General features: G+C 48.9%; 1 protein-coding gene across 1 annotated transcript in view; it reads left to right on the top strand.

Moving 5' to 3' along the window:
• Window positions 1–3,342: 3,342 nt before the first annotated feature.
• Znf236 (zinc finger protein 236) overlaps window positions 3,343–25,989 on the top strand; it is a 67,727-nt gene continuing 45,080 nt past the window's right edge. Inside the window, exons 1-8 of the mRNA XM_090352952.1 lie at window positions 3,343–3,417; window positions 9,612–9,754; window positions 10,895–11,059; window positions 15,274–15,452; window positions 17,384–17,508; window positions 19,503–19,675; window positions 21,843–21,986; window positions 25,747–25,947. Of these exons, the coding sequence (XP_090209078.1) occupies window positions 3,363–3,417; window positions 9,612–9,754; window positions 10,895–11,059; window positions 15,274–15,452; window positions 17,384–17,508; window positions 19,503–19,675; window positions 21,843–21,986; window positions 25,747–25,947 (1,185 nt within the window). The 5' untranslated portion in view covers window positions 3,343–3,362. The remainder of the gene's footprint in view (window positions 3,418–9,611; window positions 9,755–10,894; window positions 11,060–15,273; window positions 15,453–17,383; window positions 17,509–19,502; window positions 19,676–21,842; window positions 21,987–25,746; window positions 25,948–25,989) is intronic.

Below are 25,989 nucleotides of genomic sequence, written 5' to 3'. Positions count from 1 at the left end.
GTTCACCAGTGCTCCACGCTCTTCAATAACACACACAGCCTGCATGACACCATCGTGGGACTGTTCACCAGTGCACCACGTTCTTCAAGAACACACAGAGCCTGCATGACACCATCGTGGGACTGTTCACCAGTGCACCACGCTCTTCAATAACACACAGAGCCTGCAGGATAGCATCGTGGAACTGTTCACCAGTGCACCACGCTCTTGAATAACACACAGAGCCTGCAGGACAGCATCGTGGGACTGTTCACCAGTGCACCACGCTCTTGAATAACACACACAGCCTGCATGACAGCATCGTGGGACTGTTCACCAGTGCACCATGCTCTTCAATAACACACAGAGCCTGCAGGACAGCATCGTGGGACTGTTCACCAGTGCACCACACTCTTCAATAACACACACAGCCTGCATGACACCATCGTGGGACTGTTCACCAGTGCACCACGTTCTTCAAGAACACACAGAGCCTGCATGACACCATCGTGGGACTGTTCACCAGTGCACCACGCTCTTCAATAACACACAGAGCCTGCATGACAGCATCGTGGGACTGTTCACCAGTGCACCACGTTCTTGAATAACACACAGAGCCTGCATGACACCATCGTGGGACTGTTCACCAGTGCACCACGTTCTTCAAGAACACACAGAGCCTGCATGACAGCATCGTGGGACTGTTCACCAGTGCACCACGCTCTTGAATAACACACACAGCCTGCATGACAGCATTGTGGGACTGTTCACCAGTGCACCACGTTCTTCAAGAACACACAGAGCCTGCATGACAGCATCGTGGGACTGTTCACCAGTGCACCACATTCCTCAATTACACACAGAGCCTGCATGACAGCATCGTGGAACTGTTCACCAGTGCACCACGCTCTTCAATAACACACAGAGCCTGCAGGACAGCATCGTGGGAATGTTCACCAGTGCACCACGCTCTTGAATAACACACAGAGCCTGCATGACAGCATCGTGGGACTGTTCACCAGTGCACCACATTCCTGAATAACATACAGAGCCTGCATGACAGCATCGTGGGACTGTCCATCAGTGCACCACGCTCTTCAATTACACACAGAGCCTGCATGACACCATCGTGGGACTGTTCACCAGTGCACCACGCTCTTCAATAACACACAGATCCTGCATGACAGCATCGTGGGACTGTTCACCAGTGGACCATGCTCTTCAATAACATACAGAGCCAGGGCGGACACACAGTGCGTTTCAGCTTAGGAGTGAGAAGCTGAGAAGTGAGTTTCTGAGAACTATCGTTCTCGTGGGTGGATGATAGTCCCGGGGGTGGCGGAGGAAGCCTGGGCAATGGAGATGTTGATGGGGTAGGAATACTGCCAGTCCACAGGGCCAGCAGAAGAGGAGAGCCTGGCAGCTGGATAGGAAGGAAGGGAGGGATGTGGAATGAGCTCCATGTGCCCAGACGCGGTGGTCAGGGCTCATGTCACCCCTGTAAGGCCTTCTGGTCCTCTGGCTGGGTGTGCTGGTGGAGAAAGTCATGGCATTCTAGCTTGCAGCTGGGACTCACTTCTGTTTGCACATTATTGTTAGCTGTCATTAGCATCTTCCCTATTTTATTACTTCTGTACTGAGCAGGCTAGCCTCAAACCTGTAATCCTCCGCTTTGTCCTCCCAAAGGTCGGGGGCTAGCCACCTCCACACCTAGCCAGGTCCACCTTCACACCTAGTGCACACCTTACCTGATTCACCACACCTAGCACACACCTAGCCAGGTCCACCTCCACACCTAGCACACACCTACCCAGATTCATCACCACATCTAGCGTACACCTAAAATGGTCCTTTTTTTGGCTGCCAAAATAAATCATTTTACTTCTAGAATTCAAGGCAGTTCTAAGTTCTAGTTCTAGACAGAGAGAGGATTTGGGTCCACAGATGAACAATTCAACATTGTATGATTTTCCCCAAAATTAATTTGCAGATTTAAACAATTTATTAAAAACCAAAGCTGGAATTTTTTGGGGGTAGAAACTGGCATGCTATGTTTGTCTTTTTTTTTGCCAGTCCTGGTCTTGAGCTCAGGGCCTGAGCACTGTCCTTGGACTTTCTCAAGGCTGGAGCTGTACCCCTTGAGCCTCAGCACCACTTCTGGCTTTTTGCTATGTATGTGGGGTACCGAGGAATGGAACCTGGGTTTTTGTGCATGCAAGGCAAGCACTTTACCAGTAGGCCACACTCCCGGCCCCTGTTGGTCTTTATGGGAGAACCATCGCTTAACTAAAAACCCGTCTAAAAAGCACGTGCCTACTTTGTCTTCTAGTTCAGTCACGTGGCCACTAGCCCTTGGTTTGGTTTGGTCCTGGCTTGAAAAAGAGCTCGGTGCCGTCGCCATCCCCTAGCTGACACAGTCTCACGAGAAGCACCACGTGCAGATGCGCTTATTTGGTGGTCCTGCGCTGTGCTACTGAGGAAAGTCGTGTACCCTTCACACTTGACCTTTTGCGTTTCGGGTGGCCGCAGGCTTCCGGGTGTGTTCTTAAAGAGAGACTCGCACCGTTGCTCTTCACTGTGTGCTTGTGAAGAGGCCCACACTGCAGGCAGGGAAGGAGAGAGGGAGGGGGCCGAGGGCCGAGGGGCGTGCAGACCTCCGACGGCAGGCCCGGGCGCAGGCCTCGGGGGTGGATCATCACCGGCGACCCGGTGCCCGGGATCCCGCGCAGACCGGGAGGACAGCACCATCTGCAAAGTACCGAGCACAAAGAGGCAGCAGCCCGGCGGGCGGGAGGGCGGCGGGGCGGCGGCGGGCTGGGCAGGGCGCCTCCCCGGGGTGCCCAGCTCACGCGCCCCGGGCCCGGGCCCGCCGGGGGGGCTCCGCCGGGACCCGAGGCCGTGGGCCTGGGCTGGGGCGACCGCCCGGCTCTGCACCTCGCCCGGCCTGCGGCCGCCCCCCGCCCGCCTCCCCGCGGCCCCCGCGCCCCCGTCCATCACCGGGCTGGCTGACTGGCGCTGCCGTCCACACGGGGTGTGGGGGACCTTCCGGCTCCCCGCGATCGCCGCCGCCGCCGCCGCCGCCGCCGCCGCCGCCGCCGCCGCCGGGCCGCGCATGCGCGCCGCGCCGCCCCCGCCCCCACCCCGCGCCCAACGCCCCCGCCGCGGCCCGCGGGCCATGGAACCCGCCGAGGCCGGCGCGGTCCGAGCGCCGCCGCCCGCACGTCCCGGCGCCGTCGCCCCGTGAGCCGGGCGGGCCGGGTCCGGCCGCCGCCGCCGCCGCCGCCCCGCCGCCGCCGCCGCCCGCCCCGCCGGGGCCGCGCGTGCGCGCCGGCCGCCCGCCGCCGACCGAGAGCGCGAGTGAGGGGTGGGCCGCCGCCGAGACGATGCCGCGGGGCCGCCCCCCGAAGCCCCGGGACGGCGCGGCGCGCGGCGACTCCGGTAAGGCCCGCGGCGGCCGCCAGGTCCCCGGATGGGCGCGGGGGGCGCCGGGAGCGCCGCGGAGGGCGGGCGGCGGGCGGCGACTGGCCGGGCGGGCGCAGCGCGGGCGGACGGATACGGGCGCCGCGGCCGGGCCCCTCCGCGCTGGGCCTACTTTCCGGGCCGCGGCGGCGCGGGCGCGGCGGGGGCGGCGGCGGAGGGAGGGGGAGGGGAGGGGGAGGGGAGGGGGGCTGCGGCGGCCTCCCGGTCCCGTCCCCCTCCCCGGCCGCCCCCCGCGCCCCCTCCTCCCCGTCCCGCTCCCGGGCCGCAGGCCGCCGTGGCCCGGGCGGGGGATCCCGGAAGCGGAGGCCGGGCGGCTCCCAGGCGGCTCTCGGGGCGGGCGCGGCCGTGGAGCGGCCTCGGGAGCCCACGGGCCGGCGGGAGAAGGGCGCGGGGCCGCGGCGGGGCGGCGGGGCGGCCGTCGTGCCCGCGTCCCCGCAGCCCCGGCCCCGGCGCGCTGGCTCCTCGAGCCCCTCCTCGGCGAGGGCGGTGTGGACGCCCCAGGTAACGCGATGGCGGCCGGCTGCGGGCGGCGGGGAGGGGGAGCCGGAGCCGGAGCCGGAGCCGGAGCAGGAGCGGGAGCGGGAGGAGCCGGAGCTGGGGGCCAGCGCCTCGCCCCCGCTGCTCCAGACCCCCCACCCCACAGCGATCGCCGCCGCCCGGCTCCGCTCCCCCTTTGTGCGCCCCTGGCCAGCCTCCACCCCTGCTCGAGAGCCGTCCAGTGGACGCTCCATCCACCCCTGCTCCACCCCTGCTCCACCCCTGCTCGAGAGCCGTCCAGTGGACGCCCCATCCACCCCTGTCCACCCCTGCTCGAGAGCCGTCCAGTGGACGCTCCATCCATCCCTGCTCCACCCCTGCTCCACCCCTGCTCGAGAGCCGTCCAGTGGACGCTCCATCCACCCCTGCTCCACCCCTGCTCCACCCCTGCTCGAGAGCCGTCCAGTGGACGCTCCATCCACCCCTGCTCTACCCCTGCTCCACCCCTGCTCGAGAGCCGTCCAGTGGACGCTCCATCCACCCCTGCTCGAGAGCCGTCCAGTGGACGCTCCATCCACCCCTGTCCACCCCTGCTCGAGAGCTGTCCAGTGGACGCTCCATCCATCCCTGCTCCACCCCTGCCCAGGTCACTCAAGAGCTGTCCAGTGGACGCTCCATCCACTCCTGTTCCACCCCTGCTCGAGAGCTGTCCAGTGGACGCTCCATCCACCCCTGTTCCACCCCTGCCCGGGTCACTCGAGAGCTGTCCAGTGGATGCCCCATCCACCCCTGCCCGGGTCACTCGAGAGCTGTCCAGTGGACGCCCCATCCACCCCTGCCCGGGTCACTCGAGAGCTGTCCAGTGGACGCCCCATCCACCCCTGCGCGGGTCACTCGAGAGCTGTCCAGTGGACGCCCCATCCACCCCTGCCCGGGTCACTCGAGAGCTGTCCAGTGGACGCTCCATCCACCCCTGCTCGGGTGACTCGAGAGCTGTCCAGTGGGCGCTCCATCCACCCCTGCTCAGGTGACTTGAGAGCTGTCCAGTGGACGCTCCATCCACCCCTGCCCGGGTCACTCGAGAGCTGTCCAGTGGGCGCTCCACCCCTGCTCATGTCACTTGCTCCGCTCCCACATCCAGTCTCAGGGACCGTGCTGTGTTCTGTTCTGGCAGCTTCCCTTCTCTCCTCTGTACATGGCAGCACTGCAGCTTCTTCATCTGGAGAAGCCCTTGCCAGACCTGCTCGTGTCAGGTGCAGCGGGTGGAGCCTCCCTGGGGCGTCTCAGAAGTCTGCCAGGTAGTGAGTGCTCTTATGATGGGTCTAGGAAGCGTGGCTTTTCAGTAGCTGACATTGACAGTCATGGTCCAGCCCCAGACAGCGTGGCCCAGCTGGCACGCTGACTGACGGAGGGTGAGGTGTCCACAGGAGCATGTGGAAGCAGACTGGAGGAGCCAGCTGTCCTCCTGTTAAAGCTCGCCGGAGGTGAGGGTCCGCAGGAATGAAGTTACTGGGGGTGGTCAGGACGCTCCGTGTCTGTCATCGCAGAGGTGTCACCAGGGGAGTCTGACCCAAGGAGAAGTGCCACACTGGCTGAGAAGTAAAAGCAGAGAGATGAGGTGGGGCAGGGTGCTTGCCAAGTGTAAGACTCCAGCTGGACCGTTGCGCTGTCAGTCAGGGTTTGTTCGCGTGCTCTGTGAAAGGAGTCCAATTCCATTCTCAAGAACACCCTACGAAGTGTGAAGGAGTTTCTAAGTGAAGTTCAGGGAGATGAACTGATTGATTAGGGACAATCCACCCAGTAAGTTTCAGAGCTGGAATTTCAATTCGCACTTGAATCTCCTGCAATAAAAGGATTAAATGCCAAAGCATGCATTTTGTTGCATTTGACAACCTTGGCAAGTACAAAATCCTTCATGCAAGTGAATCATCAGTTCAACTATTTCTCCCGTGCTTACTGTGATGGGGTTGCTAGGGCTTGGGGATACTAGGTACCCAACCCCTTGAGCAGCCCTCCAGCCCTTGTTTGCAGTAGTTATGTCAAGATGGGGTCTGGAGGCCCAGACTGGCCTAGGCTGCAGTCCTGCCCGTGCTGCTTCCTAGGGTGGGGGTGACAGGCGGGGGTCACTGCCCCCAGCCATTGATTGAAATGGGGTTTGGGCTGGCTGGCCTGAAATAAACTGTGATCCCTCATCTGCCCCCAGGAGACTCTACCCTGCTTAGATACGTGTGACTGCTAGTGTAATACTTAAGTAACCACACCGGGAAGTCCCCAGTCAGGAAGCTTTTCTCTCTCGGTTTTGTTTGGTTTTTGGTGTGTGTGAAAGACAGAGTCTTGCTTTGTTATCCTTGGATTGCTTAAAACCTTTGTAACTTCTACCTGGCCAACTCTCAGCCTTCTTGCCCAGCCTCCCAAATGCCTAAACTATAGACGTGCTGCACTAGACCTCATTTCCCTTCTGTTTTCTTGTAAAGGTCTGTGCTTTCTCCCCCCCACCCTTTTCTTCCTCTTCATGCATTGTGTGTGTGTGTGTGTGTGTGTGTGTGTGTGTGTGTGTGTGTGTGTGTGTGTGTGTGTGTGTGTGTACACGCGTACGCTCTGCTCCTGGAGCTTGAACTCAGCCTGAACTTTTTCCTTTGCTGCTTTGGTGCTGCTTGAGCCACCATTGTACATCCAGCTTTTTTGATAGTTAATTGAAGATAAGTCTCATGACTTCCTTGCCCACACTGGCTTTGAACTACAGTCCTCAGATCTCAAATTCCAGAGTATCTGGCATTACAAGCATGAGCTGTCAGCACACTGATATACTTAAACTCAGATCTTTGTTCTGATTCAAATTATTTGTTTATTTTTGTTGGTCATGAGGGCTTGAACTCGGACTGGGTGTTGTCCCTGACCTTTTGCTCAGGGCTAGTGTTTTACCTCTTTAAGCTACAGCACTATTTCTGGTTTTCTGGGATGGATTGGAGATAAGAGTCTCACAGACTTTGCTGCCCCGGCTGTCTTTGAACCTCAATCCTCAGAGCTCACGTTAATTTTTGTATATGGCATGTAATAATATCTGCCTCCATTCTTTTACGAGTAGTCATGTACTTTTCTCAGTGCATCTGTTGAGGAAACTGACCTCTACTTCTTGAGTGGTCTTGGCACTCTTGTCGAAGAGTTTGTTGATGGTAATGGAGGGTTTACTTCCTCACTCCCAACTCTTGCATTGGCCTGTGTGTCTCTTCATGTGAATACTGCTCTGCCTTGGTGTGTCACTTACATTTTATTCTAAGACACACTAGATAAGTAGCCATTAAAATAGCAAGGCCTTTATTTTTGTATGCTTGATCAGCTCACAAGTTACTGGTGCCCCATTTCTACTTAGAAAATACTGTGTCCATTTTAATACATGTGCATTTGTGTGTGTGTGTGTGTGTGTGTGTGTGTGTGTGTGTGTCAGTCATAGTCATTGTCATTGTGCAGCAGACGATGTCCTTACTGTTCACTGTTGTGTGAGTGTGGACATGCTAGGCAACATGCATTCAGCAGATGGTTAAAAATGTAGCATGAGCCACATAGGTATAGTGACAGTCAGAAAGCTCCTACTTGGGGACTATTACTAATTTTTTGAAGACAGTTATTTTAGGACAATATTCAGTCTATTTGCTTTAAGGAGAGTATGAGTAGATATGAACTAGAAATCCTGGGGCTTCGTAGGTGGCGAGCATGTTGGAGTCGAGGCAGTAGGGTAATTCCGTGGTTGTTAGTGGTGATGGCTAGCTGGCCATCTGATTAGCTCCAGAGTTTACTGTGTTGGGCAGGAGTTGGCAGGCTTTTTCTGCAATGTTCTGGGTGCCTTGGTTTGTACAGGGTCGTGACTGCTCAGCTGAGTTGTTGCAGCCTGAAGCGGGGTAGGACGTCTAGGAGCCAGGCAGCTTGGTTGTGGGTCACTGAGACTTGGTTACCGGGAGAGCTGGGCCATGGTTGACACTTATTCTGGGAGAAAGGATAGGAATCAAAAAAGAAAGGTGAACAGTATGACAGTGTACTTAAACGGTACTTGACACACAGCATGGAAGGACTGAAATGGTGAGTTCAGTGAACTCTTAGGGAACTTACTTCTGTAATCAGCATTCATATTAAGAAACAGGAAGTTTCCATTCTCCAATCTAATTAATATTCTCCTGATTTTTAGCAGCATAATCCATTAGTTTTTGTCTATTTGGTGGGTGTCTTTAGATCTGAAACCATGCAATAGCAAGCCTTTATGTGACTATGTCAGATATATGTGTTCTGGGACATAGAAAAGGTGTGTTCATCTTCATTTGTGAGGCGTTATCGGCAGCACTGCCACAAGTAGTAGACGTGTGCACACACTTGCACGTTTCTGTTGGGGATGGATGGAGGCACACAAGTGTTGAGCTTTGAGCTGTGTGAGTGCTCACCTTTGGGGGGTGGTAGCAGAGAGTTTCCCAGTGTGAGCAGCGGCTGTCACACTGCCAGGCAACATGGGAGGGAACCTGCGAGTCCCCAGCGGTGCCACCTTGTCCTCTGGCTGACGCTGTCTCCATAGCCCCGATCCCACTGGGTTTGCATTGTACTTTCTAGGAACTTGGGTCCTCACAATAGCCCTGTGAGAAGGTAAGGCGGCGATCCTTACCTTCCGGCAGCCAGGTGAAGAATCAGGCCGGCCAAATGGTTATACAGTGTGCCAGAGGCCTACAGCTAGTGCTGGGAAAGTCTGAGACATCCTCAGTCTTCCCACGCCACATCCTGTGCTTGTCATTCTTCCCTGTTTGACAGTCACAGTGTGGTGTAGACAGTGGGGTCAGGTCTGGAATGGGGTCTCACAGGTCCCGCTCCTGGAATAAATGTGATTGTCTTGCCAATCTAGCATAGATCTTGTGTTCAGAATAAAATTCAGACTAATAAGATGGACACTGGTGGCCCACCCCTATCTATAATCCTAGCTACTCAGGAGGCTGAGATCTGAGAATTGTCACTCCACTTCAATCCTGGGAGACCTTTAATTAATTAAGTAAACTTTCCAATTAAATAGAAAAAAGTCAGAAGTGAAGGCATGGCTTAAGCTGACTGCATCCAGCTGTAAACTGAAAAACTCAAGCCCAAGTGTTACCACATTCTTGTGTGTGCATGCTCAAATGCGCGCACACACACCCACTATATATATGGATGTATAAATGTGTGCACGTATGTATTGGCGTGTATATGTATATACGCATACAGATATAGTCAATGAACAGAGTCAGTGGTTATTTTGTACCCTAAAATAAGTCTTTCACATTTCCAAAGATGACCCTGAGTTCCAAGTCAGCCTTCGCTGCACAGTGAGACCTTGTCTCAAAAACACGAAGCTCCAGAAATGTCTGGTAGAATTTGGTTTTAAAATAAGAACCAAAGCCAGGCCCCTCCGGTGGCTCACGTCTGTAGTCTTTACTCAGGAGGCTGAGATCTGAGGATTGTGGTTAGAAACCAGTCTGGACAGGCAAGTTGTAAGACTCTTTAATAAACTACTTGGAAAAGGCTGGGAGTGGTTTAGAGCGTTTGCCTTGAGCCAAAGAAACTCATGGACAATGCCCCAGTCCTGTGTTCGAACCCTAGAACTGGGGCAAAAAAAAAAAAATTAGTTTTATTCCTGTAGTGAGACTAATACTTGTGCAATTTTATAGCTGGTGTTTTACCGTTGGATGCAGACAACATTGATGATGACTGTCCAGTTCCAAACTTCCACAAATGTGAAATATGTCTGCTGTCTTTCCCCAAAGAATCCCAATTTCAACGCCACATGAGAGACCATGAGCTAAATGACAAGGTATGTATTTCCAAAAGAATGTCATAGATGTGAGCATTAGAACTGCAGGCATTATAAAAAGCAATGTGCAAAATAGCAAATTTTCTTAAAATTTAGGTTTCTGAATTGTAGAATATATTCTATAAACATGTATGTATCTTCTTGAAATTTGAATGGGTTATGACTAACTATGAGTGGAAAGTGAAATACTTTAAAAATGGGCATGTCTCCAGTAGCTTGACTAAGTATAGAGGTGGGTATTGTGACGTGTTTTTGTCTACCTTCAAGTGACCTTGCATGGCATTCCTGGTGGTTTACAGTGTGTTTCGTCCAGAAGCACTGCTGAGCCTGGTTTTTCATTTGGGTGGTGGGGAGTGGAGCCAGGACTCTACTTGGGGTCACATCCCTTAGCACATTTGCTGATAGAATCAGGCCCAGCTGCCTGTGTCACAGCCTAAATGAAAGGTTAGAATCCTGGTGCTTTAGAGAGATTGCTTTATCTGTTTTTAAGCACATGATATACTATTTCCCCTTTAGGGGAACATTTACATTGACAGAAACACTGGGTTGGAATCCAGTAAAAATTAGTATGATTACTTATTTTACTTGAAGAGATCGTGTTTACAATAGCAATGTGATTGGTAATAGAAGAAAAAGTCCAAATCTTCCCAAATCTATTTTCATGGAGACTACAAGTGGGTACATTTGTATGCAACCACTTATGTTAGAAATGGTTCTGAACTGAACTGGGAATGTTGGTTCAGATTTGTGTTCCCAGAAGAATCAGAAATTCGCAACCAGTCCGAGCTATGTAGACTTCAAGACCCAGTCTTAAAAAAAACAAAACAAAACAAACCCAAGAAAGGATGGAAGAGGTACAAAAATGAGTATAGAAAAAAAGGAGGGAGGAAGAAGGGAGGGAGGGAAGGAGGGAATGAGAAGGTCAGTTTTTCTGTGTGTGATGCTGTCCCCAGTGTCCCTGGAGGAGCTCTGCCCACAGCTTCATGGCATCCCTGTCGGCTATACTGACCAGCTCCTGAAGTGTCCTTTTTAGAAAGAGTGCCTAGATAGGTAGCTCGTAGTGCGTGTTGAGCATTGTTTATTCAACAAGTCTTTGAGAAGCCTGAGTCTCATCGGCATCTTCCTTTTCTCTCCACATAGCCACATCGATGTGACCAGTGTCCCCAAACATTCAATGTGGAATTCAACTTGGCCCTTCACAAGTGCACGCACAATGGGGCAGACCCTGCATGCCCCGTGTGCCACAAGAAGTTCTCCCGCGTGGCCAGCCTCAAGGCGCACATCATGCTCCACGAGAAGGAAGAGGTAGTTGCTCTGTGGACAGTGTGGTGACCGATTGTTTCAGTGCTTCTGATCATTAACCAGATACACGCTGGTTTACAAGTCTTTTGTGTACATTTCAGAGAATGAATATTTATCACTACAATTGCTTCAATTAATCTTTAGTTCACTGATAAAACATTGTGTTTCCTCACCCTGTCAGTTCTTTTTGGGGGGGGTGTGGGGGGGTGTCATGGGTGGGGCTTGAACTCTGGCCTGGGCGCTGTTCCTGAGCACTTCAGCGCAAGGCTGCCACCCTACCCTTGAGCCACAGCCCCACTTCCCGTTTTCTTGTGATTAATTGGAGATAAGAGTATTGCCCGGCTGGCTTTGAACCGTGATCCTCAGACCTGAGCCTCCTGAGTAGCTAGGATGACAGGCGTGATCCATGTGCCACTCCCTGTCGGTTCTCTGGAGTAGATGTATTTGATACTTCGTGTTGGCTGACTAAGGGTTCCCTTCTCCACACTCCCCCACTCCCTTTTTTTAGAATTTTTATTGTTTTGTGGTCAGTTGGGGGCTTGAACTCAGGGCCTGGGTGCTCTCCGAGCCTCTTTGTGCTCGAGGTTAGCATTCTACCACTTGAGCCACAGCACTACTTCCTGTTGTTTTGAGCAGTTTATTGGAGATAAGAGTCTTATGAACTTTCCTGCCTGAGCTGGCTTTGAACCTTGATCTTCAGATCTTGGCCTCTTGAGAAGCTAGGATTATAGGCATGAGCCACCAGCACCCGGCTCTACTCTCCCTTTTTAAGACAAAAAGTAACTTCTGAAGGGTTGTGCTATGGCCAGAAGTAACATTTGGCAAAATCTTCCAGAGGAGAAGAAATTGATGATGAGAGCTTGGACCTAAGAGCTCTGCAGACCAGAGGGTATTGGGAGATGTGAGGGTCTCAGTGCTCCCTTTGGGGGGTGCCTGGGCTTTCATTTTAAAACTACCCTCCTCTTACCTCAGCCCATTGTAGAGAATGATAGGAGAAAATAAAAATCACGTCTAACTCTAAGAGAGTTGTAATGGTGATGTTTATATGTGTTTCCATCTTGAGACAGCTTTTTTGTTTGCTGATTAATTGGAGATAAAAATCTGATGGACTTTTCTGCCTCAGCTTGACTTGCTTCAGACTGGTCTTTTGACCGCAGCTTCCTGCGTAGCCACTGGCACCCAGCTTCTGTAATGTAGTTTATCTGATAGTTGATAGGATTCGGCTTCTATTCAAGCTCTTTTGCAAGCTCCCTTTTCTCAGTAGCCATTCAAATTATCATCTGCATATCTATCTATGCATGCATATGATTTGTTAGTCTTTGTGTAGGATAGATTTCTTATACTTGGGTTTGGTAAATGAATAGGATGGATTGTATGTGGTCTCATCACACAATAGCACGTCGATTGTTTTATGTTCTAGAAGGCATAGGCTGATGGGTATCCTATTGCAGAATGTAGCAGTACCTCTTACTCAATTACAGTACTGTGTAGAATTTAAACGTTCTGCTTCTTGAGCTCCCCTCTCAGTCCTTTTGTCTGTTTGTTTGTTTGTTTGTTGTAAATAGGCTTGTGTTAAGCAATGGTGTAATAAAATGTCTTGCGCTAGTGCTGCATACATGCGATAGGAGTCCAGAGGGGAGCAGGTGGGCATACAGACAGAGCTGTGGCCCCCTGGGCCTGGCACTCGATAGCCAGTGAAGTCCCTCAGCTTCTCACAGCAGCTAGTGTTTTGACACGTGTCAGGACTTTCTCCCTGAAGGCCTGGTAGCACTCGGAAACTTCTTGTGTGGGCCAGGGCCTGTGGTTGCTCAACTTTGGCTCCTCACAGCTTCTTCACCTCCGTAGGCTTGGCTTTCCCCAGCTTCTTCCCCAGGGTTGCCTCCACCGTCACCGCTGCCATCTCCTCTTCCCAGGACCAGCTCTGCCCACTCTGCTGGGACAAAGGTTACAGGTAGTCAGAAAGCACACTCGTATCAGACCCCACGCACACCAAGGCGGGCGACTTCCGACTGACTTGAAAAGTGAGCTGAACAACTTAGTTCTATAGTGGCATGCACATGTAGAATTGTGATTTGTACCAGTTGCAGCACAACTTCTGATTCCACCAGATGCAAGTCCTGGGCCACAGGTGGTACCAGTCACATTTCCTGTTGAGTCCCCAGGGCCTGTGCTCCTCCCCTGCACCGCTTACAAGTGAGAGTAGTTGCAGGGCAGCCAGAGTCACTTTGTGTTCACGGAAGCGTGTTGTGTCCAGCGTGGAACAAGACCTCCTGAAGCAGTGGCTGTGGCCAGAGTGTAGCTCCCTCCAGGGATCTGTGAGGAGGGTTGCATGGTGATTGGAGTGCGCCCCAAAGCGTGCTGCATGGTTCCCTCTCCCATTCAGGCCTCTGCACGTGGGGCAGAGTATGACAGCCGTGAGCCAGAGAGGGCCACATCGGAAAATAAATATTAAAGGATAATTGCCTTGAAGACCATCTGGACGTGCACATTCTAAACACTCACAGAGCTTCATTCTTACAGCGCACCCTTCCTGATGCCCCAGAGTAGGGGCTCCTGGGGCAGAACATGGGATAGGAGCGGATGGGCTCCATTTTGCCACCCAGCAGTGGGGGGACGTGCAGCCCGTTATGGAAGAACAGTGGTCACAGTACATACAGTCCTCCTTCCCATGGGAGGAGCATAAGGTCGTCAGTCCTCTGAGAGGGCGAGGCAGGTGGCAGAAGATTCTTTGAGTTCTGTATTCTGGGAGGGCCCAGCCCAAATGAATAGTAAAGAAGAGAGGTGGCCTTCTATGTCTGGGCAGGGCACACTCTCCAACTCTAGCCTCTGTGCAAATTCAGAACAGAGCTTTCCCTATTCCTTGTCTAGTATTCTTCAGTTCTCTTTACACTTACTATGGTTTCTTCTGGGAGGAAAAACAGTCATCCATTTCTAGAAGCCTTTGGGTTTTTACAGATTATTTTCAAATAGTCTTTTCATGGTTATTTTTACTCCACCATGTTTGTCCGCATTCTTTTCCAGAAGGTTCCCTGAAGTGGAGTCGATAATCCTTGCTTGTTGATTGCATTCACTGGGTCCCTGCTTATGGCTGAAGCCCAGGGATTGGATTGCTTGCAAGTCACTAATAGTCTAGTAGTTCTTTTCTTCCTTAGAGTATTGTACAATAATAATAATAATAATAATAATTTTGAAGTAATCCAGGCTGAAGGTGTTAGATCAGTGGAAGTCGTCCACTCATCCTCATCTTTTCCTGTAGTAGTTCTTTTCTGCCTTAGAGTATTGTACAATAATAATAATAATAATAATTTTGAAGTAATCCAGGCTGAAGGTGTTAGATCGGTGGAAGTCGTCCACTCATCCTCATCTTTTCCTGTAGCTTAGCTGTAAGTACAATCAGTTAATGACCTAGTTTAGATAAGGTCTACATGTGTTTGTGAGACGTTTAGTACAGAAGTAGAAGAAATTCTGATGGAAAGAAATAGTTATATGTTTTGTCACTTGGAAGCAGCGGTGTCCTCTATGAGCTTATGCTTCTTTTTTCATATTTGATTTAGAAGATTATTTAAGTAAATAATCACATATGGAATAGCAAGTAGAGTATACATTACAGTTTGGTTGACTCAGCAGTTACCACCGTGGGAGTTGCCTGTTGGGCTGTTCTGCTGTTCCGTCATCTGGGCATCAGATCACTGTCCATCTGTTGTGGGGGCCCAGAGTGGACACACATGGGTTCACGTAGCCTGTCACCGTAGTCCTAAGGTAGAGCTAGACCACCTAAGTGGAGTGGGGCAGGGGGTAACGGTCAACTCCACTTGAGAAACCAGCCCCACCAGACCCACGTGTGACCCGTGCAAGCTGCTGGGCGGTCACTGGGAAGCGCGGGGCTTCATGCTGTCACACAGGCTGTCCATGTCCCTTGCTTGGCACGCCAGCTAGTTCTGATGAACTGAGGGGCTCCACTTACAAGTGGAGCAGCTGTCATTGCGTTTGAGGGTGGTCTCTGTAGCACGTTGACACAGAATCACTTTGCTTTATAATTGTGTGGTTGTGCTACCTTTTACCCAGCCTTCCAATAGAGAAATGACTTTTGTGCATTCTAATGTGGACACGGTGGTGTGTGTTTTTGAGAAATGACCATGCGGTTTGTTCCACAGTTAATGATCTGTGTGGTGGCTGTTCCCGGTCCTAGTTCTTTTAAGGAGCTGTTGTTTTTCTAGAACCTCATCTGCTCTGAGTGTGGGGATGAGTTTACACTGCAGAGCCAGCTGGCCATCCATCTGGAGGAACACCGGCAGGAGCTGGCTCACAACCGTGTTCACACCTGCAAGGCCTGCAAGAACGAGTTTGATACGTCGGCGGAGCTGAAGGAGCACATGAAGACCCACTATAAAGTCAGGTAGGGTGCGGAAAACGGGCACACTTTGCTGAGTTTGGTTAGCATATTTACTGCTTTGCAAAGAAGAGGCAGCCGGTGGGACCTCACTGCCATTTTGGCCAGGTGTCAGATGATCAGTCCTGAGGTGCCTTGTTGAGTCCGCTGGAGAGCTGGTCAGCACAGAGGTGAGCCCGAAGCGCCTGTGCTACACTATAAAGCCTGGGCAGGGATGACCACTCAGGAGGTGAAGACTCTGTCTTCACCAACAGGCCTGGCACCATGGCATGTGCCTGTTGTCCCAACTATACACAAGGCATCAATGGAAGGAAGGACTTGGGGGAAGGGCTCTCATTTTAGAGCTTTCTGCCTGTGAAGCACGGGGACCTGAGTTCAAACCCCAGGACTTCAGTTCCTTGCCCCAAAATTAAAAGCATGGTCAAGAAACAGCATATGTAACAGCTTTTTAAACCAGTGAATCTGTTTCTAGTATCTGGCTGTGGAGAACTTAATACATGCTGGGAAGTATTCTTAACATTTGCACAAGAATGTAGAACCTCATTTGATTATTACAAACAACCCTATAGAATAGGCTTTTATGTCTCCATTTTGCAAATGAGCAACCCTTGATTAGAGACCAAGTGATGTTCAGAGGTTTCATGTCTACCAGCTCAAGAATTGGTGATGTAAAACCAAGTGAAAAGACTGCCATTGGATCTCAGAATCGTAGCGACCATGCCTGTATTTGATTACATATGTACGTTCATTCCTTTTGGCATAGGATTCCTGTTTACATTTTTTTTTTTCCTAGTATCCTTCATTTCTTAGTAATGTGACTGAGAACTCCTCCCGGTCTTTGTGCTCAAGTTAGGTTAGCTCACAGTGACGGTCCATTATACATTCCCTAAGCAGATTTCCCAACAGACCAGCAAGGGCTGGATCTGCTACTGTTTAGCTGTTGTGTTATCTGTCCGTTTAACTTGAGGCTGTTTTTTACAAACTTATGGGGATGGTTGGAAATGTGTAGCAAGTCCCAGGCGCCACAGACAGCCCTGACTTCTAGGTCGTCTCAGAATGTTGAGAAGCATGCTCAGGAAGGTGTCCTGTAAAGAGAATGAGCCCTGAGCTTCCTGTGTGTTTGAAAATCAGAGAAAAGAAGCAGGGCACTGGTGGACATGCCTGTAATCCTCACTGCTCAGGAGGCTGAGATCTGAGGACCCCTGAGACTCTTATCTCCAATTGACCATCAGGAAATGGGAAGTGGTGCTGTGACCCAGTGGTAGAGCACTAGTTTTGAGCTAAAGAGCTCAGGAACAGTACCCAGGCCCCGAGTTCAAGCTCTATGACCGACCAAAAAAGAAAAGAAAAGAAAAGGCTGGGACAAATGTGATGAGTGCTTCCTGGAAGAGGGCCTGTGTGGGCCCAGTCTGAAGGAGACAGGCCCAAGGCCCAAGTGCTACTCTCAGCACTGTTGGGGCTGCCTGAGGACATCTCTGGCAGGATGTACCTGTCCTTCCGGGGGTTCTGGATGAATGGTGACCAAAGCTGAGGGAAGGGAATGTGCTGAGGTGTTTGGAGATTTGGGGGGTGGACATGACCCCTGAAGTAGACCTGGTTGCTAGGTAGAAAGGAGCAGGTTGGATGACATCGGGGCCACTGAAGCTGCTGGCAAGCCAGCCACCGCAAGACCAGGTAGAGAGTCAGCTGTCAGGTGTGTGGATGACGTAGAAAGGATCAGCCCCAAATGCCATTGAAAGCAGACTGAGGCTGCGTGGAATTGCAGGGGTCTCTGACCAACTGAGGCCGGTCTAGGAAAGACAGTCCACCATTAGCTACCATGTTGTACCTGGCTTCTCTTTCATCAGAAATGGGAAAATGAATTTTCCTGGTAGTATTCTCATTTTAAAACTGCAAATGTAAGAGGGATAATGAGTATTTCTCCCTGTGACACCTAGGGTATCAGGTACAAGGTCTTATAATCGGAATATTGACAGAAGTAACTTCACCTACTCCTGTCCACACTGTGGGAAGACGTTTCAGAAGCCCAGCCAGTTAACGCGACATGTAAGGATACACACAGGTATGAAGCAGATTGCTTCGGGATGATGTATTAGTGGCAAAAAGGGAAGGAAATATGCCCTAGCATTAGCTCAACTTGAATCTGATCCGGGGCTTTCTAAACTTTATTGTATAGTATTGGTGAATTTTCTGATCTTACTGAATTATCTGACATTTTCTCACTTGAAAAATGGTGATATTATATCCATCATATAGTTGTCCTAAATTATAAACAGGAAAATCCACATAGTGTGTGCAGAAAAGTGCCTGATGTTTGGGGGCACTTGTTATTGGAATTGGCACTAGAGGTCTATGGTAACACCTAGGCTAATTCTTTCTTTTCTTTTTTTTTTTTTTTTGCCAGTCCTGGGGCTTGAACTCAGGGCCTGAGCATTGTCCTTGGGTATTCCTCAAGGCTAAGGCTCTACCACTTGAAACACAGGACCATTTCTGACTTTTTCATGTATGTGGCACCGAGGAATTGAACCTGGCTCTATGTGCATGGCTCTACCACTAGGTCATACTGCCAGTCCCTAGGCTAATTAGTTCTAAAGACAACACTGGTTCTTCAGATGTTGTTACAATAATCCTGCCTTCATGAACTATACTGTAAAGCATCTAAGTAATAATTCATTTCTCGGGGCCGGGAGTTTGGCCTAGTGGTTAAAGTGCTTGCCTAGCATGCACAAAGACCCGGGTTCGATTCCTCGGTACCACATACATACAAAAAATGCCGGAAGTGGTGCTGAGGCTCAAGTGGTAGAGCTCTAGCCTTGAGAAAGTCCAAGGACAATGCTCAGGCCCTGAGCTCAAGCCCAGGACTGGCAAAAAAAAAAAAAAAAAAAAAATTCATTTCTCTGTGCCTTGTCTTGCTCATTCATTAGCTTTGCTTGAATATTTGAAAACAAGTACAGTGGGCTGGGAGTTTGGCCTAGTGGTAGAGTGCTTGCCTAGCATGCACGAAGACCTGGGTTCGATTCCTAGGCACCACATACATAGAAAAAAAAAAAGCCAGAAGTGGTGCTGAAGCTCAAGTGGTAGAGCTCTAGCCTTGAGAAAGTCCAAGAACAGTGCTCAGGCCCTGAGCTTAAGCCTAGGACTGGCAAAAAGACAAAACAAAACAAAACCAAAACAAGTACAGTGTTCACAGTTGAGGACTCCTGCCATTTTGTAAAATATTGCCAGTTTACCATATTGCATTAGTCACCCAAGGTCAGCTCTAACGAAGGACAAGGGAGAACTGTGCAAACCTTTATGTATTGGATATTTTATTTTATTTTATTTTATTTTTGCCAGTCCTGAGCTTGAGCTCAGGGCCTGAGCACTGTCCTTGGATTTTCTCAAGGCTAGAGCTCTAACACTTGAGCCTCAGCACCACTTCCGGCTTTTTTCTATGTATGTGGTACCGAGGAATCGAACCCGGGTCTTCATGCATGCTAGGCAAGCACTTTAACCACTAGGCCAAACTCCCGGCCCCTATGTATTGGATATTAAAGTGACCGCTGCATTGTCATTTTGTGTTCTTTGTGTTCTCATGATGTGGTTTCCTGCACAGTTGTCTGGGCAGGGCTGTGGTTGATCAGTCATGTCAGACTATGCTTTTCTGCATTCCTTTACAACACTGAGGAAAGTGTCTCTGTAGAGGACTGTCAAATCATTCCAAAGTGGAGGTTTGATAGAGTGCCAGCCTTGAGCAAAAAAAGCTCAGGGATACACATAGACCCCAGTTCAAAGCCCAGTACCACTCACAGACACACTAATTACAAGGTGACAGAGCAGCACCTCCTCTGGGCTGTGGGCTGGACTGGGGCAAACCACAGAGAATAGTTAGATTGGGGAAGGGTGGCAATGGCTCTGGCAGTGGCTCTGGAGCTGGCCTGGGTGATGGCCACTGTGTGTCTGAGCGGAAAAGTTCCAGATGTTTTGCTGAAGGATGAGGTTTGGGGTCTTGAGTCTGCTAATTTGCATAGTTGTTTTTTTTTATCCTATCACACACATATCTGCTTCTCTTTGTAGGTGAGAGGCCATTCAAATGCAGCGAGTGTGGAAAGGCATTTAACCAGAAGGGGGCACTGCAGACCCACATGGTAAAGCACACCGGCGAAAAGCCCCATGCCTGTGCTTTTTGTCCTGCTGCCTTCTCTCAGAAAGGGAACCTTCAGTCCCATGTGCAGAGAGTCCATTCAGAGGTGAGCATAGTTCTGAGCTCTGGGGACAGCTTCAGGTGGGTGGAAAACCTGAGAAACTGTGCTCCAGTTTTTTAAATTGCAAGCTTGTGTGTAGTTACCTGATTTAGGAAGAAAATATTATATATAATCCAGAGCTATGTACATATATATATATGTTTATTATATTTATGAACTTCAATTTGGCTTATTTTGTGTGGAACCAAGTACTTCGTATTGCACATAGTACTATAGTACTATACTGAAGAATATGTATTTGAAAATACTCATAATGCTGTCGTTGTGATCTGTTGCTATGATCTGTTTCTTTTAATAAGCTTGAAATACTGATGTTGTCAAATATAAGATGTAGAAGGATAAGGCAGGAAAACACCTGAGAAAACCTGACTGCTGGCACTGCTAAGGCAGCGTGTGGGCTGGGACTGTCCACGTTCCCCCTGACTGACCTTAGGCTACAGTGTCTTCCAGGCTGACCCTGTCGCTCACAGGACCTCACACTCTTCTGCCAGTCAGACTTGTAGAGCCCCGGTTCATATGTCCGTTAGGCAGATTAACTTCTTGTTGCCACTCACTTCATTTAGTGTCTTAATCATGGTCTAATTGTACAATAGAAAGGAATACTTAAGGCAAATACTTTGCCATGGATCAGTTTATTCTGTGAATTGATTTTATTTTAATTGGTCGCAGTACTTAAACTCAGGGCCTGGGTGCTGCCCCTGAGCCTCTTTGTGCTCAAGGCGAAGACTCTACCACTTCCAGCTTTTTAGTGGTTCGTTAGAGATGAGCGTCTCACAGAGGGACTTTTCTGCTCCAGCTGCTTCCAACCAGGATCCTCAGACCTTAGCCTCCCGAATAGCTAGGATTACAGGTGTGAACCACTGGCGCCAGCTCTTAAGAAATGATTCTGAACAATGAAAACTTACCATTCTTAAAAGCAAATATGTATAATGTGTATCTTTTTAATTTTCCTCTGAAAAAGTGAAGTAAATTGTAACCACTACTTAAGTGATCTGTAAGGGTACTAGGCAAATGTGTCTCAGGTGCAGTCCCAGCAGTTAGGAGGCTAAGGTAGGAAAACCATTCGTTTGAGGCCTTCCTGGACTGTATTGAAAACAACAGAGAACAAACACAAACCCTAAAAACAAAGGTAGAACTGATTTTTAATTTTAGAATAGCAGGATAAAGTCTAAAATGAAGAAATTGGTATCTAAAATGAAAAAAAATTCCTGTATGTCACAAAATTTTAGAATGAGATTCAGAATTTCATTTGTAACAAGTTATTGTAAAAACACATCTATTATCTAAGATGCAGAGACAGTGGGAAGGGCGAGTTGACACTGATGAGGTGCTGATTGTCTGTGCTGCAGTCTGGAAAGAGCACAAGGAGGCGGCCTAGGTGCTTGGTAGACTTGGTTCTGAGTACTGGAGGCCACGTGGGGATGCTGTGCACTTGGCTGGCTCTCAGGAACCTTCTAGGCTGTTATCCAGGTCCAGTATCTGCTGAAGCCCACCTGGGACCTCAGCAGGTCCTCTAGTTGTCGTGTAAACAATAACCGATCTGTGATCTGGTTATTGAGATGCTGGCAGCAGAATGGGAGTTTTGTCCAAGTTCGGAGAGCTCCATGAGTTTCTAAGCCAGTCTCTGTAACAGTGGCAATGGTCAAGCCTGGGCTCAGCATGCTTTCGTGTCACAGGTGCTGTGGGTCACTTGATTGTTCTCTGTGGTCTCTTTCTGCCTTTGTCGTGGTTTTACACACTAGTCACTGAGGAGGGACACTTACAACTGCTGATAAAAAGTGACAGACTGTGTCACCTTCCTTCCTAATCTGTGTATATACACTCCAAATCTGTTCATGAGAGTGGCATTTATATTGTCTTGCCCTCCTTGTGGAGCATTGTAATTAGTCACTTAGAAGCTGAAAATTATAACTAAAGGTTTCTTCATTCCTGAGCCACTTTCATTTCAGTTGATCTCCTACTAGCATTATTGAGTTAAAAGAGATGGCCTGTTGGTTCAAGAGCTGTCTCAACTTAGAAGAAACCAAACTAATGGTGAAAGGTTGTCCTGTTCTTCTCATTTTGAACGGAATGGTAAATGAGGGTTTTCTAGCATTTTTCTTTTTCAGATTATTGAGAATAAAAGTAATGTTTTTCTTTTTTATCCTTTAAGGTCAAGAATGGTCCTACCTATAATTGTACAGAATGTAGTTGTGTGTTTAAAAGCTTGGGTAGCTTGAACACTCACATCAGCAAGATGCACATGGGAGGGGCCTCAAATTCCACAGGTTCTACGGAGACCGCCCATGTAATAACGGTGAGTTTACCCCAGAACCCCAATAAAAGGATCTTCCTCCCATCTGATTTTATGTATGACCTCCAAAATCCAATATTGAGTACTAAAAATGTACCATGGAATTTTTTTATATAGTGGTAAGGTGCTTCTGTTTTAATTGATGGAGGAAAGTCAGTCTTTGTAAACTGTAGCATAATAGATAGTCCTGATTTGTGTTCTATCATCTGAAATTATAAAAATCAAAGTATGATCAGTAATTTATGGTGCTATAATTCCTACAATAGTACTGATGATTATTATTGAAATTCTTTTATCTTTACATTATAATTTAAAAATTAATCTTCATAAGTAAGATTTCTCCATTCTTATGTGACAGTGATCATTTTTTCTAAGGCTTTTGATCTTTAGGATACTGAATTATATTCTCCAACACATGCAATTAGGCATTGTCTCTAGGGACAAATATGCATGCATATTCACACACATAGGCACATTATACTTGGAAATACAGACATATACATCTAAGCACAGCACACAGCTCTACCCCATCCCCACCCTCAGATGCATCTATGCTTTCGTTCTTTTTCCCTAAGGTTTTATAGCACAGCTTACTCAGGAACTTGTATACTGTCCTCTTAGTTGGCACTAAATTAAGCAGAGTTGTAGGATTGTAGAAGTAGTAGAATTTTTTGTTTTTGTTTTTGATTTGGTCCCAGTCCTGGGGGCTTTTGCCCCTGAGCTTTTTTGCTGAAGACTACCACTATACCTCATGGGCCACAGCAACATTTCTGGCTTGTTTTTTTGTTTTTTTTTTCTTCCCTTTTCTGGTTAGAAATAAGAATCTCATGGACTTCCATGCCTGGGCTGGCTTTGAACTGTGATCCTCTGATCTCAGCCTTCTAAGTAGCTAGGATTACAGGTGTGAGCTACTAGGACCAATCTAATGGAGTTGACTTTTTTTTTTTTTAAGGCAAGTAGAGGAAAGTTTATTGGGGTATGCTCCTGGGCAACCCCCTTGGTTGGGACCAGAGAAGTTGCGCCGGGTCTGATTGCTGGTAGGTCTTTTATGGGTGGGGTAGAAGCTGAACTGTTAATCAGTAGAAATTCTTACGGGGGCAGCTCTCCATGAGTGCTCCCGAGGCTGGGGAGGTGGCATTCCTGTACAAGGGAGTGGTTTTAGCTGCCTTCCCTGGCCCCAGCCCAAGTAGACTTTTAAGTACAAATCATTGAAGTTTTCGTAAGTACTCATAGTTATCTAGCTGCTTTCTATCAGTGTGGAGATCGAACTGGGTAATACTTAATTTTCATTTTTAGTGATTACTGTTTCTCATAGTTTTGAAGTTTGTTACAGTACCTCAGTTTATTGAGGGGAATGTTGTAAAACAGGAAGTGAAAGAATAGTAGAGTGTGATAATTCTGAAAATTTCTATTTTGGACTTAATTTTTTAAAAATATAAACCAGCCGGGCACAGTGGCTCATGCCTGTAATCCTAGCTACTCAGGAGGCTGAGATCTGAGCATCGCTGTTCTAAGCCAGCCTGGGCACTAAAGACCTTGAGACTTTTATCTCCAGTTAACCCCTAGAAAATGGAAAGTGGGGTGGTGGCTCAAGGGGTAGGGTGGTAGATTTGAGCCTTAGAGCTCTGGGACAACGCCCAGGCCTAGGGATAGGACAATAGCCTTGAGCTGAAGAACACAGAGACAGGCCCAGGCCCAGAGTTCAAGCCCCAGGATTCCTCCCCCCCCCGAAAAAATGTATATATATGTTTGTATTTAGATCCACTAACTATTCCAATTGCATTAATATTCTATGGTAAACTATTATCATAATTTTCACTATTTCCTCTGGCAGTATGCAAACCAAAATGTGGATATAGCGAATAGCTTGGAATAATAATTCAGATCTTTTGTTGTTGTCGTCAGTCCTGGGCTTGAACTCTGGGCCTGGTCACTGTCCCTGAGCTACTCAGCTCAAGGCTGCCGCCCTACCCCTTGAGCCACAGCGCCACTTCCTGATTGAGCTCATTTTCCAAAGCTCATATTCTCAATAAAGAAGCTCCCAAAAGGTGCGGTGTATGGATTTAGGGTCCTGAAATTCAGCCAGCTCCGTGTACAAAGGCACACTTTGTGTGGGAGAGCTATAAGTTCCCCGCCTTCTTTAGGATCTGGAAGGGATCAGAGCTCAGCTGCCTGTCTCTTTGTCCTTTGCATTTTCTTTTCTTCCTCTTCTTCTTTTCTTAATGGTGTAGCATGAAGTTAGTAAATATTTTCTCACTTTTTATTATCGAGGTAATGTACAGAGGGGTTATAGTTACAGTCGCCATATAGTAGGTACATTACTTCTCAGACATGGATACCCCTTCTCATGTTTTTGTCCCCATTTCCTTCCCCCCACCCCTGCCCAATCATCTTGTTTTCCCCCTTTCCCTTTTCTATTTCAAATAAACAAATTAATGTGTATATAATATACCAGGTAACAAAGTCAGTACAGTAACAATATGAGACTAACCAAAGAGCAACAAGAAGAAAAATAACAGTACATTAAGAACAACAATCACTCAAGATAAAGCTCTTATTTCCCTATCCTAGAGATCCTTTCATTTAGTTATGACTTTTTATTTTTGAAAGACTTCTTCAGCTTTATATTATTACTTTTTTGTGTTCCATAATAACTTTTTTTTTTTTTGTGGGTCATGGGGCTTGTGGGGCCTGGACACTGTCCCTGAGCTCTTCAGCTCAAGGCTACCGCCCTACCCTTGAGCCAAGCCCCACTTCCCGTTTTCTAGAGGTTAATTGAAGAGTCTCAGATCCTTTTGTGCCTGGGCTGGCTTTGGTCCTTGATCCTCAGATCTTAGTTTTCTGAGTAGCTAGGATTATATGTGTGAGCCACCATGCCAGGCTATAACATTTTTAATTTAGAAAAGCTCTCATTGAGGTTGTGACTTTAGCCTAGTGGTAGAGTGCTTGTATGAAGACCTGGGTTCAATTCCTTGGTGCCACATACCTAGAAAAAAGCTGAGAGTGGTGCCGTGGCTTAAGTGGTAGAGTACTAGCTTTGAAAAAGCCCAAGGACAGAGCCTAGGCCCTGAGTTCAAGCCAGGAATGGCAAAAAAAAAAAAAAAAAAAAAAGGAAAAGAAAAGCTCTCCTTAATGATCCCATAGGCTTTACAAGTAGTACTAGGGTCTGTTATTGTTATTGTTGATTGTTAGAGGCAGGTCCTCATTTCTAAGTATCAGGTGCATCCTGTTTTTTTGTTTGGTCGGTTGTGAGGCTTGAACTGGGCCTGGGTGCTGTCCCTGAGCTCTTCAGCTCAAGACTACTGCCCTACCCCTTAAGCCACAGTGCCACTTTCTGATGGTTAATTGGAGATAACAATCTCAGGACTTTCGTGCCCAGGCCGGCTTTGACCTTGATCCTCAGATCTCAGCCTCCTGAAAAGCTAGGATTACAGGCGTGAGTCACCGCACCCCCGGCTCAGATGAGTTCTTTCTTGTACCATAGAGGCTCTGAAGGAGTTTTTCCATCCTTCCTTCCATTCCTCCCTCCCTCATTCCTTCATTTTAGTGGTATGTCAGGGACATGAAGCCTCTATGTTATTGAAGTTATTAAAAAGTTATGGAACAGTGTATTTGGGTGTGTTCCTTTAAGAACCAGTGTTGGCCCTAACACAGGCCTAATACAAATTGTTGAGGCAATACATTTACTTTATGTGTGCTAGGATATGGATACTGATGTAGCCTTAAAAATTGCATTTTCAATGAAAATGTCACTGTTTTCCAGGCCACGCTTTTTCAGACCCTGCCTCTGCAGCAGACGGAAGCCCAGGTCTCCACCTCCAGCCAGCAGAGTTCGCAGGCAGTGACGGAGGTCATCCAGCAGCTCCTGGAGCTGTCAGAGCCCGGGACTGTGGATGCCCAGCCGACCCCGCAGGCCGGGCAGCAGCTGAGCATTACGGTGGGCATCAACCAGGACATCCTCCAGGTGAAGCACATTTATTTCCCTGTGGCCTGAGGCTTGTGTGTT

The sequence above is a fragment of the Megascapheus bottae genome, chromosome 19 (genome assembly GCF_031878675.1).
Source record: "Megascapheus bottae isolate mThoBot1 chromosome 19, mThoBot2.hap1, whole genome shotgun sequence".
NCBI lineage: Eukaryota > Metazoa > Chordata > Mammalia > Rodentia > Geomyidae > Megascapheus > Megascapheus bottae.
Note: the sequence above shows the minus strand (reverse complement) of the source record. Positions and strands in the feature narration are given on the sequence as shown.